Source organism: Acomys minous (genome assembly GCF_964271855.1).
Source record: "Acomys minous genome assembly, chromosome: 10".
NCBI lineage: Eukaryota > Metazoa > Chordata > Mammalia > Rodentia > Muridae > Acomys > Acomys minous.
Genome location: NC_140491.1, coordinates 120606038 through 120622420, shown reverse-complemented (window position 1 = coordinate 120622420; position 16383 = coordinate 120606038). Strand labels below are relative to the sequence as shown.

Below are 16383 nucleotides of genomic sequence, written 5' to 3'. Positions count from 1 at the left end.
TTATATAATATTGGTATACATGCACATTATAGTAGTGATTGGTATAAAATTATATTGCTCAAATCATAGGAAAGCAGTATCTTCTAACTTAATGGATTATAATACATATATTCTATAAATTTTAGCGATAACATAATGTGAATATAACAATAATTCATGCATCATTATTTCTTTTTTGAGTGGTAAATTAATTTTATTGTAATATAATTTATATATTTTTAGTTATTAATTATTTTATTAATTTATTCCCATTTTGTATAAATTGTTATCCAATCCCTTGTGTCCTTCAACTCCTCCCTCCCTCCCACTTTCACCTTATTCCCCTCCCTAATGACTGTGACTCAAGGGGACTTCCTCATCTTTTTATGATTATAGGGTATCTTTATTTCTTAATAATTTGTATGTAGGACATATCTGAAGAAATTCTCCTCATTATTTCATTGTAAAGAGAATAGTATTTATTCTTTTATTCCATTTTAGTTGCATTAATCTTTCCTGAACTTTACTCGTTGCCTTTTTAATATTTTATTCCTTTTCATGGAATCTCAGAGAAACCTTTAGATTATTAAAAATGAATATTTTATTCATATGAACAATGTAGATATTAAACTATGTACTCAGAACATTCATATTTTTACACTTTTTATTAATTATTTTTACATATATAATTATATTATTACACATATATACAATAAACTACCTACAGGAAGAAGAACCATGAAACAATAAGGAATGATATAAATATTACATTCATAATATTTTGGCAATTTATATTTGGCAGCCTTGAAGGAAACATCTTTCCTATCTTGATGAGTCTAAAAATCTGAATGAAAATCAATATGTATCATATTTTGTCATTATCGAGTTAAACATCTATCTATACCTAAAAACATGTTAACCCATAAACAACTAAGCTTCTTTGTAAAAACAAACTACCTGTTCTTCAACCCGATCAGAAACTTGAGAAGGAATAAAATTAACTACCTGAGTGTACAGGGAGTACAGGTTGGCAGCTTCCCAAATGAGATGTTAGAGACAGTTTGCTGCCTAAACAGTCACGCCAAATTCTCATAATTTTTAGGAAACAATAAGATAGTATTTTCTGCAATAATTATTTTACAATACAGAAAAAGTCTATACATCCAATGCACAGAATAATCTTGCATAAAAATAGGGACACATATGTATGTATGTATGTATGTGTGTGTGTGTGTGTGTGTGTGTGTGGTTGTGTGTGTGTGTACACATATACAGAAAGAAGTGACTTCATCACAGGGCTTGCAATTATAACAAATTGAACAAGTTTAAAATAGGAAGAATAGTGAATTAAGACATGGTTAGAAATATGTGTGAGCATGGCTTGTTTTTAATTATATAATTTAAGGTTTTCTGTCACCATACCGTGATTGTTTCTGCCCTTTTTTCTTCAGATCCTTGCTTCTTTGCTGTCTGTGTCTCCTCTTACTCCCTGTATCTCCCATTTGCCCCTCCTCCATTCTCTGTCTCTATCACACACCCTTAATCACTTGTTTCTCATCTCTCTGTTTCCTCCCCTACCTCCTTTTATATCTTTCTCTCTCTTTCCATTTATCTTCCACCTTCTCTTCTCTATCTCTGCCACTGTACCTGTCCCTGTGTCACTGTAGCTTTCTCCTTGGCTCTCTTGCAGTGTGGCCTTAGTTAGTTATCTAGATAGATATGGTTGCTGCCTCAAAATCAGGAGCTCATCATTTATCCTGTTCATTTTGCATGTGGAAATACAATATACTCTACTATATAAAAATCTATAGTTTGGATACCAACTAGTCTTTGTTATGATTTTATGTAATTAAAAATGTTACAAGATAGCAACATATGAGAAAACATTGATAGATATATATTAATATAAGACAATGTAGATGTAATAATGGATTGCCAGTCCTGAACATATTTTCTTCTCATATATTGTTTTATTATATCATCCACATTGTTACTACACTATGACATGAAACAAAATGGAACAAATTCAAAACCTTATAAAATGGCACAAGCTAAAATAAACATATTAAATCAATTGTGCTCTTCAATCTGCCAAATACATACTATTAAATATGCACCAGTTTGGAACTCAGATCTGAAATAGAAGCTGTTAATGCATATGACTCTTCTGCCTTGGGATCCAACCTAAATGTGGAAGAATGTACCAATACTGACTTCATTCCTACATCAACTGTGTAATTTGATATTTGTTGCTTCTATCACCAGATGGGACATGACATTATTCATTTTTCATGTTACCCAAGAGCTTGTACATATGTAATTGCTGAATTGCTGTTGTGCTATTGAACATATCTCGGCATAATGCTATGGCTTTCTGTGCTTCTAATGCTTGACATAGCCTTTCTGAACTGATATTTAAATCCCTAAGTACACAAGTGATAGAGATGTCACAATTATAACTATATGATACACATGCTATTTCATTCTTTGCTTTAAAAGAAAAAAGTCTTTAGATTGATTTTATTACCCTTTTTAATTGCTGTATTTGTTCTTGTGAGTTAGGATCTCATTATCTTGCTTGGTGGTATATGACTTAGAGTTTCTATTCCTATGATGAAACCTTGGTCAAAATCAAGTTAGAAGGAAAGGGTTTGTTGGGATCACACTTCCACATCTTATTCCGTCATTGAAGTAAGTCAGGACAGGAACACAAGCATGGCAGAAAATAGGAGTCAGAAGCTGATCCAGAGGGCATGGAGGGCAGCTGCTTATTTTCTTGCTCCCCTGGCTTACTCAGCCTGCTTCTTAGAGAACCCAGGGCCACTTGTGCATAGGTTGCCCTGCTCACAAAGGACTGGGTCTGCCTACAGCAAGAACTAATTTAAAAAACACCCCAAAAGCTCTCATACAGTTCAATCATATGTAATTGATATTTCAATTAAGGCTCTCTTCTCTTTGATGACTGTACGATTTCCCAAGTCTATATAAAGTTAACCAGCACAATGGATTCCTTCTCAATTTGACACACATTTTCTCACTGTTACAATACAATCTTTTTGTATTTTTTCATCTTCAAAATCAGACATTCCTTAGTTGTGAAAAAAACATAACCAAGGCAACTCTAATAAATGAAAACATTTCACTGGGGCTGCCTTCCAGGTTCAGAGGTTCAGTCCGTTATAATCATGGTGGGAAGCATGGCAGCGTGCAGGCAGGCATGGTGCTGAAGGGATAGAGACTTTTAAACCTTGATCCAAAAGCAGCAGAAGTAGACTGGATTCCACATGGGTAGAGCTTGAGTATAGAAGACTTCAAATCTTGCCCTCACAGTGACATACTTCCTCCTCCAACAAGGCTTAACCTACTTCAACAATGCTACAACTCCTAATTGTGCCACTCACTGTGACCAACCATTCAAACATATGAGTCTATGGGAACCAGTCCTATTCAAATAACTGCAGCACATTAATGCCAAAAGTTGTAATATAAAACATTTTACAAACATAAAATGTCTCACAATCTTTAAAATTTTAAACACCACATAATTTGGCTTTTAAAAAATAACCAGACTCTTTAAAAATCCATAGTCTCTTAACTTTGCTTTTCCATCTAATAAAATAAAATAAAATAAAATATCTTTTCTTACTACAAGAGGGAAGAACCAGGCCAAAGTTACAATCTGAATGAAAAAACATACTCCAATCCCAATATCTGGGATTCACTAATTATATTCTGGACTCTTCCAAAGGACTTGGATCATTTCTTCAGCTCTGCCTCCTTCAGAACACAGAGCTTGTGTTCTAGGCTCTGGATGGCATTATGCCACAATTAATTTTATTTTGGTTTTCCAGCAATGTTACTGGTATCTCCTAAAACCTGGGGTCATCTACTGCAACTGAGCTATATTTTCACCTTTCCTGAGCATTTTTCCTGGTACAAAGCCTCAGTTTTGTTCCACTGACACCTTCTATCCATGGCTTCTACTGCTAATCCAGCTGCACCTTACCAAAGGCCTTTCCTGGATTCTATACTCTAAATGATAACTTCATTCCTTCAAAACTATTACAGCTTGGGAGGCTCTTATAAATGTTTGCTGCCAGCATGATGTACACCCTTAGTAACCTCTGGAATACAGATTGCATGTACTTATTCTGGGAAAACTCTTCTCAGAAGATTTAATCTCAATGATCATGACCTTTTCTTTCCTTTAAAAATATGAATAAATTTATTCATTTATTAATTTTGTATCCCAATCACAGCCCCTTCCCCCTTCTTCCTCCTTTAGCCCCTCTCCTTCTCCTCTGAAAAGAGGAGCCCTTTTCCCCCTACAAATCCACCACAAAAAATTAAGTTGCATTAGGATTAAGCACTTCCTCTTCCACTGAGACTAGACAAGGCATCCTGACTAGAGGAAAGTGACTGCAAAGCAGGCAGCAGAATCCACATCGATATGGCTCCAGCTCCACTTGCTAGGGGACTGACGTAAACCCAAGCTGCCCATCAGGTACATAGCTTTCCTGGGCTTAGATCCTATCCATGCATAGTCTTTTCCTGGTGCTTCAGTCTCAGTAAGTCCCTATTGGTCCAGGTTAGTTGACACTGGTTGTATTCTTGAGTAGTTCTCTACTCTGGGTCCCTATACTCTTACCCCCATTACTCTACATGACTCAAGCTTTGTCTAATATTTAGCTGTTGGTCTCAGGGTCTGTTTAGATCCGGATCTGAGTTTTGTGCAGGTGATAAATATGGATCTATTGACATTCTTCTACATGCATATATCCCATTAGACCTGTACCATTTGTGAAGATGCTTCTTTTTCCCATTGTATAGTTTTGGCTTCTTCATAAAATATCAGGTGACCACAGGTGTGTGAGTTTATGTATGGTCTTAGATTAAATTCCATTGATCAGTCTGTCTGCTTTTATGTCAATGCCATGGGCTTTTAATACTATTATTTTGTACTAAGCTTGAAATCAGAGGTAGTGATACCTTCAGAAGTTCTTTTATTGTTCAGAATTATTTTTGCTATCTTGGGTACTTAATTTTTCCAAATGAAGTTGATAATTGCTCTCAAGGTCTATAAAGAACTATGTTGGGGTGTGCTCCATTCTCCATCTGCTAGGCTTGTTTCATTTCCTGGTCCTCATCTCCATCTGCAGTCCAGGAGGCCTGAAGCCATCAGGGAACAACAAGTGAGGGCCCTCCCCCAACTTCTGGCTTACAATAGCCTGATTGCAGAAGCAGGATCTTCCACAACCCTCCTTGCTCTATCCCAAGTGTGTTTCACCTCTTGGGACCCCATCCCACCTGCAGTACTGAAGACTAGCAGCCATTAGGTAACAAGAGAACCTGTCATCAGATGCATGGTCTTCTCCAGGCTGTCTGTGCCAGAATCCCCCACCCACCCATGCTCCCGAGTGTGTGCCATTCTCCATCTCCTGGGCACACTGCATGTTCCTGGCCCCATCTCCATCTGCAGTCCTGAGGTAGGGAGCCATCAGGCAACAGCAGTCCTGGAGACAGGCAACCATCAGGGATCAACAATCTCAGAGTCCGGCAAACATCAGGAAACAACAGTTCCAGGGACCAGCAGCCATCAGAGAACAGCACCAACCATCAGGGAGCAGCAGGACAGAAAACCATCAGTCTTTTCCTGGACCCCATCTTCATTTCCAATCCCAGAGACTAGCAGTCATCAGAGACTACTAGTTCTTTCTGTGTCTCTGGTGGCCTTGAAAAACAGGACTCACCAAGGATAACTAGAATTCTGATACCACTTAGGACCACTTAACTGTACCTATAATCCTGTAATACTATCAGGCACCACAGACTTATTAACACCAATGTTAACCACACGGCTAGAGAGTAGTTTAAGAGCACAAGCAACAAAACCAAAGTCCATCTGGCACCTCCAGAATCCAAGTACTCTACTTCAGCATGCCGTGGATAGTCTAAAAAACCCGAAGCACAAGAGTATTATCTTAAATCTGATGTTATGAAATTAGTAGAGGCACTGAAAGAGGAAAACAAATCCCTCAAAGAGACACAGGAAAATACAATCAAACAAGAGAAGGACATGAATAAAACTGTTCAAGACCTAAGCATGAAAATGGAAGCAATAAAGAAAACATAATCTGAGGCAGTCCAGGAGATGGAAATCCTAGGGAGGAGAACAGACACTACAGACATAAGCATCACCAACAAAACACAAGATATGGAAGAGACAATCTGAGTTGTTGTAATAAACATGTCAGGGCTTGTTTCAAAGCCCAGTGTAGGAAGCAGCTACATGTCAGGGCTTGTTTCAAAGCCCAGCGTAGAAAATAGCTGACAGCCCAAAAAGCTGACGTCTGACCAGATGTGTGAGTGATAGATAAAACCTTAGTAGTAAGTTCTGACCTAGGAGCAGCCAGGACTGCAAGTTGGTGATAAGAGTGCCGCAGAAAGCTAGATGTGTGAATTAGAGAGGGTAAGGCTAAAGTAAGTATAAAAACCCTGAGAAGAAGCAGCCAGCTCTCTTCGCTCTCTTCGCTCGCTAGCTCTCTCTCTCTCTCTCTCTCTCTCTCTCTCTCTCTCTCTCTCTCTCTCTCTCTGCCACCATGATCACTTGAAATGCTGCCAGCCAATGGGGCGCTCCCCCCTGGATGGAGCGGACAGACATGCTGTCAGAAAACAACCCGAGAACTGTTTCAAGTCGCAGCAGCGAACCTGTTCGGCAGAACTCCGCGATATCAGGTCGTATACCCTAATGGCATAAGCTCCCAGAACATTGATATTATAAGATGCTAAATGCTACTCCTATTAGAATTAAGATAGTTTTAAGAGTGTAATGAAATGGTATTGGTGGCTTGGCCTTGGAGCCTTAGCTGCCTTTTGTTGTAGTTGCCTTTGTATTGCTAATAAACCTCTCTTGCTAAATCATACCACTTGCTCTTGGCCTGACTCTTTTGTTCCGGATTCTGAGTGTAAACTCTCTGCTCGCGACAGCTGTAGAAGATACGAGTGAAAAACTTGATACATCAGTCAAATAAAATAGTAAATCTAAAATACTCCTGACACAAAACAGCCAAGAAATCTGAAACACTATAAAAAGACAAAAAGTAAGAATAATAGGAATAGAAGAAAAAACCCAGCTCCAAGGCCCAGAAAATATTTTCAGCAAAATTATAATGAGATTTCTATAAACCTACAAGAAATTTACCTAACCCAAAAATATATTGAACCAGAAAAATAAAATCTTCCCTCCACATAATAATCAAAATATCAAATGTACAGAACAAAGAAAAAATATTAAAAACTGCAAGAAAAAAAGGCCAAATGACATATAAAGGTAGACCTATCAGAATTATACATTTCTTCTCACCAGAAACTTTAAAACCCAGAATGACCTGGGCAGATATCTTACAGACACTAGAAGACCACAGATATCAGCCCTGACTACTATAACCTGTGGAGAGCCACAGATAGCAGTGCCCCCTGCTGCTTCCCCGGCACAATGCGCCCCTTATGCACATGCGCAGTGAGCTCCTTTCGGCGCATGCGCAGTGCGCCCCTTTTTGTGCATGCACAGTCAACAAGCCCCTTATGCGCATGCCTGAAGGCATAGAGTGAGGTGGCATGATCCGAACGCACCAACCAAGAGTGACAACGTGGCAGTCTCTGATAGGACCAGGCACACTATAAAGGTTCTGTGGGAGCTTTTCCCAGGGTCACTCTGGTAGTCCAGGATCCTGAATAAAACTGCGGCAAGAAGAGTTTCCGGTGTTGATGTCTTTCCTGCTGGTCGGGGGTGGCATCGACATTTTGGTGGCCCGTACGGGGAATCTCAGAACTTGCGGCAGCCAGGGCAGCTAGCTGGTAAGTTCCCGGTAAGTGGGACATAACTGTTAAATTCTCAGGTTTTCAGACAATAAAGTTCTGGGACTCGGAAAAAACGGGGAATTATATTTTGGGGAAAGTGAAAGAGGAACAGTTTGAAGGGGATGATTCTGGCCCTGAGGACGAAGAATTAGAGGAGTTGGCTGAATGGCTAGATAGCATTATTATACCAAAAAAGAAGGGGATCAAGATTACGCAGCCTTCAGCTCCTGAACTAGAGCCACCTAAATCTCCAGGCAGAATAAGACCCCCGCCCCATATACCAGGGGGAGGTAGGTCTGCCTGTCCTGAGGTATGGAGGCAATTTCATTTGCAAAATGCCCCTCATTGTTACCCAGTTTTTCAGAATTCACAAGGAAACCGTTATCATGAACCTTTGGATTTTAAAATTGTCCAAAGACTGGCTGAGTCTGTTCATGCTTATGGCACAACCGCAGCCTTTGTTATGGTGCAGTTGGAGTCCCTAGGGAGATATTGCATGACACCCTCAGATTGGCAAAACTTAGCACGAGCCTGCCTTTCACCTGGCGCCTATTTAGATTGGAAAGCTTATTACATTGAGTTCTCAGCTGAGCAGGCAACTGCCAATGCAGCTAACGGACAACTGGCATGGGACCAGGATATGCTTATGGGGCAGGGACGTTTCACTAACCAACAGACAGGATATCCGGTGCAAGTTTTTGAGCAAATTAATTTTATTGTCACAAGGGCATGGAAAGCCCTTCCTAAACGAGGGGAAGTATCTGGAAATCTCACTAAAATTATTCAAGGAGGCAATGAAATATTTGCCAACTTTGTGGCCAGATTAGTTGATGCCGCTGGAAAGATCTTCGGTGACCCAGATACTGCAATGCCTTTGATAAAACAACTTATTTTTGAGCAATGTACCAAAGAGTGTAGACAAGCCATAAATCCATACAAACACAAATCTTTAGATGTGTAGTTAAAGATCTGCAGAGAGATAGGAGGACCATTATCAAATGCAGGATTGGCTGCAGCCGTGACGCAGACAGGCCAAGGAAGGAATAGAAATAGAATTACTGGTCCTCAAAATTGCTTCAAGTGTGGCAAAGAAGGACATTTCAGATGCCAGTGTCCCAAGGGGATTAATCAGACTAGTCAAAATCCTCCTCCACGTACGCCTGGCCTCTGTCCCAAATGCAGGAAAGGAAATCATTGGGCTAATGAATGTCAGTCAATAAAAGACATTAATGGTCAACCACTAGCAGCAGGATTTGGGGGAGCATGGCCAAAAAATGGGACACGGGCCCTCATCCTCAGGGCCCTCAAATATATGGGGCAATGGAGGAGACCAGAGCTCCAGAACAGTGGCTGAGTCTGCGTTCTCCCATAGAATGGCAATGCCCCGGAGAGCTACTAGAGGATGCACAGGCTTCAACCTCTGTTCCACCACCAGACTTGTACTGACCCCACAAATGGGGCCTCAGTTGGTAGCCACTGATTTCACTGGCCCTCTACCAAAAGACACAGTGGGACTACTAATTGGCCGTAGTTCTACTACATTGCAAGGCCTTATTATTCAGATTATATAGGCACTGTAAAAATTATGATCTCATCTCCTCATGTGGTGAGCGCAATTTTGCCTAGTGAACATCTAGCGCAGTTGCTCATTCTTCCTAGCTGTCATAATTTATTCCCGGCAAAAGATCAAACATGTGGAGAATCTTGTCAGGTTTTCCAAAACCATTACCAGTATTACATAGAACTGCAATTTTCCCAAGAATCTTCACCACCAATGTTTCGTTAACAAAAGAATTGCACCTGATACAGAAAATATGGGCTTTCCCCTTAAGCGAAGCTTATGTTTTCAGATTATTAACTTGTCTAGCAGTCTCTCCCAGTCTCTTGCAGGTAACTGGAGCAGAAGCCTAGATAGTCCCCTGCAGGAACTCCGTCTCTCCATAGTGCACATCAATTCTACACGAACTGATGTCTCCATGGTCTCTGGGTTGTCGCAGTGGTTCCAGAATGCCTTCTCTCATCGGCAGGAGTGGGTGGGAATAAGAGCTTTGACAGTGTGTCTGGTCCTTGTCAGTTGCCTAGCACTCTGGTGTATATGCAGGATGCACGCCCACCAACATCGCATGCAGACCTCTATGATGCAAGCATTTACTGCACTGGAGGCTGGGAAATCTCCTCAAATGTGGCTTGGCATGATAGAGAAGTAGTCAATGACGGGTATAGATCCTCCGTACACTTGGCGGACCAAAGCCATGACACTAATGTGCTTCTGTTTCCCCTTCCTTGGCATGGTGAGAATGGCATATACTCAGATATTGCCTGCCGTAAGGCATGGGCACCTGCAAGGGGTGTAGGACGAGGTACCGCAGGGGGAGGACCTGATTGTCCGACTCTGAGTCCCCCAAGAAGTAAACCTGATTACATAGAGGTTGATGTCAGAAACTGTCTTGTTCGATGTATGTTGGGGATGCCCACAGACAGCAGATCAGGACCCCCCTCTCCTCCTCAAAAAGACATCTTGACAGGCCAATGTGGCCCCAGGAGGATCAGGTCAATGCTTCCCCCCTCTGGTTAATGCCTGCTCCCTTCGGGGACCCAAGCTCACCTATATATGATGGATCCATCTACCTCCTTTTCTAATAAAGCGAGGGAGGAGAAGAAGAAGAAGTTGGGGATGGGCTATAAGGCCAATGATCAACCATCTTGTCAGCCTATTTCTCCAGTGCAGGGGGGACAACCTACCAGGCATTCTCTGTGCCACTTGCTCAAAATTTAATGAATAAGGGGGAACTATGGAGAGCCACGGATAGCAGCGCCCCCTGCTGCTTCCCTGGCACAGTGCACCCCTTTTTGCGCATGCACAGTGAGCAAGCCCCTTATGTGCATGCCTGAAGGCATAGTATGAGGTGGCGTGATCCGAACACACCAACCAAGAGTGACAACGTGGCAGTCTCTGATAGGACCAGGCACACTGTAAAGGTTCTGTGGGAGCTTTTCCCGGGGTCACGCTGGTAGTCCAGGATCCTGAATAAAACTGCGGCAAGAAGAGTTTCCGGTGTTGATGTCTTTCCTGCTGGTCGGGGGCAGCATCGACAATAACCAGCAAAACTTTTAATCAGTATGGAGGGAGAAAACAGTCATGTGGTAATGAAGGCTATCCATTGTGGTGATTATGGAATAAGTGAAAAGAGAGTTTAAACTCTAAAACAAAGAACAATTTATTTGTAAGCTCATTTCTTTGAATTTTTTAGATTGAGAAATGTATTGTTTGATTTCTTTTGGAGAACAAATGACCGAAGTGGTAGCTCTGACAGATGGCGTCCTACCCCTCTGTCCTGTGGTTCTTCAGAAGTGTGGTGCAGGTTATAACAGGCTTTGTGATATATTAAGCCACTCATTTTAGCTATTATTATTTCCTTCCATGATTAATCTCTAAAGTAACATCTTTTATATGTATCAAGAAGTTGATTGAAATGTCAAAATATTCAGTCTATTCAAAGGTTTGGGTTAACTTTATAATTCTCTGCTAAATGTAAGAATTAAAACATATCTTATGGTCTATTTGGATATACGAACATCAAAGTCCATTCCAATCTTATTTTACAAAATGGTATCTGAGTGGTAAGTGTTTTACATTTTTTCCAGACACCATAGTTTATATGTATAAATTGGTATTATAATATCATGGAACCTCATCATTGTAGTGGACCAAGAAGAGTTTGAAGTGGGTGAATAAATTCATTATTTATTCCATCCAAAATACTGGCTTATAACTCTAGTATTTATGATCAAATTAAGAATAGTATTTATTACAAATAGGAAGCATCCACTTAGCTTCTAGAAATCTAACCAGATTATTAATTTATTTTTTGCTTTTGTTTTGTGGTTGTCATGTCACTTCTTTGTATTTGCCATCTTGCTCAAATACAGAGGTGGATGCATTAGTCATATCCATCGACTATATTTTTAATGAAGTGGTTCTTCTTTGAGAATGTTACATCATGCTCACAGGTAAAGGTGGTCCAGTGAGAGGAAAAATAATTTTATTTACTTATTCTCAGCAGTAATATGAGATGTTGCCCATTTGATATCAATTTAACTGGATTCTAGACTTTTCTAAAACATTTGGAAACTTCTATTAGTGTGCTTAGGCAGCATTTAAGGAGGGTGTTGACACATGGGAGACTGCTTAGCAGAGGGTAAGACTCATTCTGAATATGAATGCTGTCTCCCAGTACTCTAGGTGTCCATATGAAAGAAAATTGGAGAACATAGTAATACAGGCCTGGGTGTATGTGTTTGTGTGAGTGCCTCTATGAAAGCTGTCATTACTTATGGCTAACAGACTCAATGCTTTCAGCCTCGCCAAGCTGAACCATTGTCAGACCATAAGCTCTGAAATAGAACTACAAACCAAGGTGCCTGGCTTCTTAGACAGAGAAACGTAAAAGTAAAAATCAAACAAAGTATTTGGAAAGGGTTACTTCTCTGTGATGTAAATGATGTTTTAATTTCCTTCTGTGAGGGCCTGAGATAAGAGCTATTATCAAGATTTTCCAAATCTGTGCTCACACTGCTGGTCCAACTCAGCTGTTCTGGCCTAAACTCTTCTCCAATTTGACTGATTCAACCCCATTTTTCTTGGCTTCTGACTGAATTGCTCTGCTTGGCCTCAATCTGATTCTGGCAGTCTAATTCTGCCTTAACTTGTGTCTAGTTTGTTCTCTCTGCAACCCTTCTTTTAAGCTCTCCTGGAAAGAAACTCTCAGTAAAAACTCTTCTTTCTTCCGGCACTGTTCTTAAGTCATCTGTCTTTCCTGTCTTGTTCTCCTGATATTTGGGCATATCCTATCTCTGACTCATTCTGTCAAACTTTTCTCTTAATCATCACTTTGTCTGCCCTCAGATGACATTTTCAAACATGGCTGCTTTCTTCTATAAACTAAACTTACCTGCACTGTTTGGGATTAAAGGTGTGTACAGAGGACTTCTCTGCATTCCAACTATATCATAGTATAATCCAGAGTGTGCCTGCATTCCAACTGGATTACATAGACCTATGGGGTCTTTGGATGTGATTCCTTGTCATAGCAGCCATGTTACTGAATTAAAATTCCTTTACACTCTGCAACATAGATTATTATAAAAAATCATAAGCAGAATTGTGGCACCCTGTCTCAGCTGATAGAACGAAACATTATTCCTGCATCTAAGGTTCAGGGACCATTGTACTAAGTGGTAGGAAGACTGGAAAAGGGGCAGAAGAATAAATAAATTTTCTGTGAGGATGTGTGTTCTGAAAATATCAGGAACTATACTCATAAAGCATCACTAACATGACTGCATAAACATGATCTGAACAAGGGCCACACCAATAACCATGCAAATGTTGACAGGGAAAGCACAAAAGACCTCAACACTAAACAGAGAAGAGAGAGAGAGAGAGAGAGAGAGAGAGAGAGAGACTGTGTTTGTGACAGGAATTAAAGAAAAACAGGCCTTTAATTTGAAAGAGTGAGAAAAATGCATGGAAACAATGTTAAAAGGAAGAAAAAAAAGGGGGGATGTATCTATTTTATAATGTCAATACACAAAAGAAAAGCAGTTGGTAAAACCAGCATTTTAAAAAATTGGGTATTGATGAGATTACCATGGACATTGAAGAATCTAAGAAAATAAGGAATAATGTAGACGTCATTTTTTAAAAATTCAATTTCAGTTTCATTTAATGTATGGTTTTACTAGAAATCCTGGACAATGTCTGTCATTCATCAATATGGAATCAAGGATAAAGAGTGAAGATGATCAATATGGAGGCATAATTGGATATTCTCAAGGAAAATAATGAGTAAGGAGCATAATTAATCACATTAGAGCAACTGAAAAAAATATGATCCTCAAGAGAATTAAATCTCAATAGTTTTAATGAAAAGAAATATGATAAACGTATCTTGAAGTACCATTGGAAAGACAGAAAGACTCATTCCAGGTAGGTTTCTACATGGTTATTAGTAAAATATGTAAGACAAATATAGTTTTCTAGGACACTAACAAAACTTCAAGAATGAATTATTAGCTTTTCCCTTGCTTATATGCAGTAAATTCTACCATTTATCTATAGGTAACTTTTTATTACTAACATTTATAAATTTAACTCTTGATTTGTCATGTGTCAGGACTGTAAAATTTTAAATACAATGTTTTAATTAAAATATCTAAATATTTTAAATCAATCTATAAATGATGTGGTACTTGCAAATTTATAATTCATCTAGTTTTATTCCAAAAATAATGAATATTATACATTACATAAAGCAATATGTGTACATTCAAGTCCACTAAAAAAAGAAGCCATACTGTGTTGAAGAAATATATATCACAACACATATGTGCCTTTTTTAGTTGAAAACCTTTATTATAAATATATTTAGCACTATTTGAAAATATGTGTTCTATCAACAACTAAAGTGATTTCATAAAAATGACATACATTGGAAAGGAAAATGTCTCTAATTATTTTATGGATAAGTAGATTTTCAATTATGTTTAATTATTACTGTGTAAATTTTTTCTCTGATATACTCTCACCTTTCAATTGGAATGTTATTCAATAACATATCCCCTAAAAATGTTATTCTGTGATTCATTCTTCTTTCAGCTCTTCTATATCCCTCTTTTAATTTCTCCTTCACCTGTCTGTCTGTCTGTCTGTCTGTCTCTGTCTCTCTGTCTCTCTGTTTCTCCCCCCCCTCTCTCTCTCTCCCTCCTTTTAATGTAAAAACAAGTGGAACACAAAGAAATCTCACAATGTTCACTAGGACTGCTTATGCAGACACTGGACACAAAAGCTTTTCATTCATGAAATTTTGTTGGGGCCACTTTCTTCACATTCATGATTAAATGAAAAATTCCAGCTTAAGAGCTATACTACTAATATTTTCAGTAATAAGTCGTTGAATTTCTGGCCAATTCTAGTTAGATTTGCAAAAGTTTTATAGTATGAACAAAAGTAATAAAAGAGGATAGAAAACCATTAGTGAAAAGTAATAGAAATTGTAATAAATTGTATTTTATTTTTATGCAAAGACTTTAGAATCTGAAATAGTACCACAGTTGTAGTAATTTATTGTCTAATAATATTAATTGATTCATATATATTATAGTGAGTAGTATAAAAATATAATGTAAGAATTAAGACTTTATAATAAAACATACAAAATACAGCTTATATTAGGGTTTGTCTATACTTTGTCATTTCCTTTATACCATTGTTTATCATAGATTATCACTGTTTATTCAAATATGCTACTGAATAATGGGTGATGGAGATAAAGAAACGTCAGATACATCATGAGTTAGAAATATAGATAGATAGGTAGATAGCCAGGTAGATATAGAAAACGATATATAAACTTCAATTTAAATATTCTCTGTGACTACTTTTCCATGGTTATACCACATTAAAACTGTACTTTTTATTAGCTATTTTCTTAGTTTGATTGGATACCTAATACATTGCTATTATTTCTGCATCATGTATCTAAAAAAAAATCAAACCCTAAAAGTCCCTAATAAGTCTTTGTTAACTACTTAGGTCATGAACACAGAAGAATGGACAAGAGAAACTGCTCATCTGTACCTGAATTTCTTCTGTTGGGAATTATCAACAAACCTGAGATGAAAGGAGTATTTTTTACAGTGTTTCTGCTTGTTTACCTCACTATACTGCTAACAAATCTTGGAATGATCGTTTTGATCAGGATGGACCCCCAGCTTCACACCCCAATGTACTTCTTCCTCAGCCACCTCTCTTTCTCTGACCTCTGCTATTCCACTGCAGTTGGACCAAGGATGCTGATAGACTTTCTTACAGAAAATAATCCAATTTCCTTTGTTGGCTGTTTTCTCCAACTCTTGATTGTCTCTATTTTTATAGATGTTGAGTGCATGCTGCTGGCTGTGATGGCCTTTGAAAGGTACAAGGCCATCAGCAACCCCCTGCTGTATGCTGTGGACATGTCCAGTAGAGTTTGTTATCAGTTCTTAACTGGAATTTACCTACTGGGAACTATAGATGGTTTCATACATACCTCACTGGCATTCAGCTTATGTTTCTGTGGCTCTACTCAGATCAATCATTTTTTCTGTGATTTACCTCCAGTCTTACTTCTTTCCTGTTCTGATACGCAGGTTAATGAACTTGTATTATTCATTCTTTTTGGTTTTATTGAACTGAGCACTATCTCAGGAGTGCTTGTCTCATACTGTTACATCATCTCGTCTGTCTTAAAGATCAGTTCTACTGGTGGATGGTTCAAAGCTTTCTCCACCTGTGCCTCCCACCTGACTGCAGTTGGGATTTTCCAGGGGACCATGCTTTTCATGTATTTCAGACCAAGTTCTGCCTACTCTCTAGACCAAGACAAAATGACCTCAATCTTTTACCTCCTCATTATTCCCACGATGAACCCTCTTATTTATAGCCTAAGAAACAAGGATGTCAAAGAAGCCCTATTCAGATTCAGAAATAAAAGGTGGCTTTAA

The 16383-nt window shown here is 38.8% G+C and overlaps 1 protein-coding gene across 1 annotated transcript; it reads left to right on the top strand.

The window, feature by feature from the left end:
* Positions 1-15450: 15450 nt before the first annotated feature.
* LOC311607371 (olfactory receptor 5W2-like) lies at positions 15451-16383 on the top strand (the record flags this gene model as incomplete). Its single annotated transcript, XM_084799023.1, has 1 exon — positions 15451-16383. One exon carries the CDS (start codon positions 15451-15453, stop codon positions 16381-16383), a length of 933 nt encoding a protein of 310 aa, XP_084655149.1.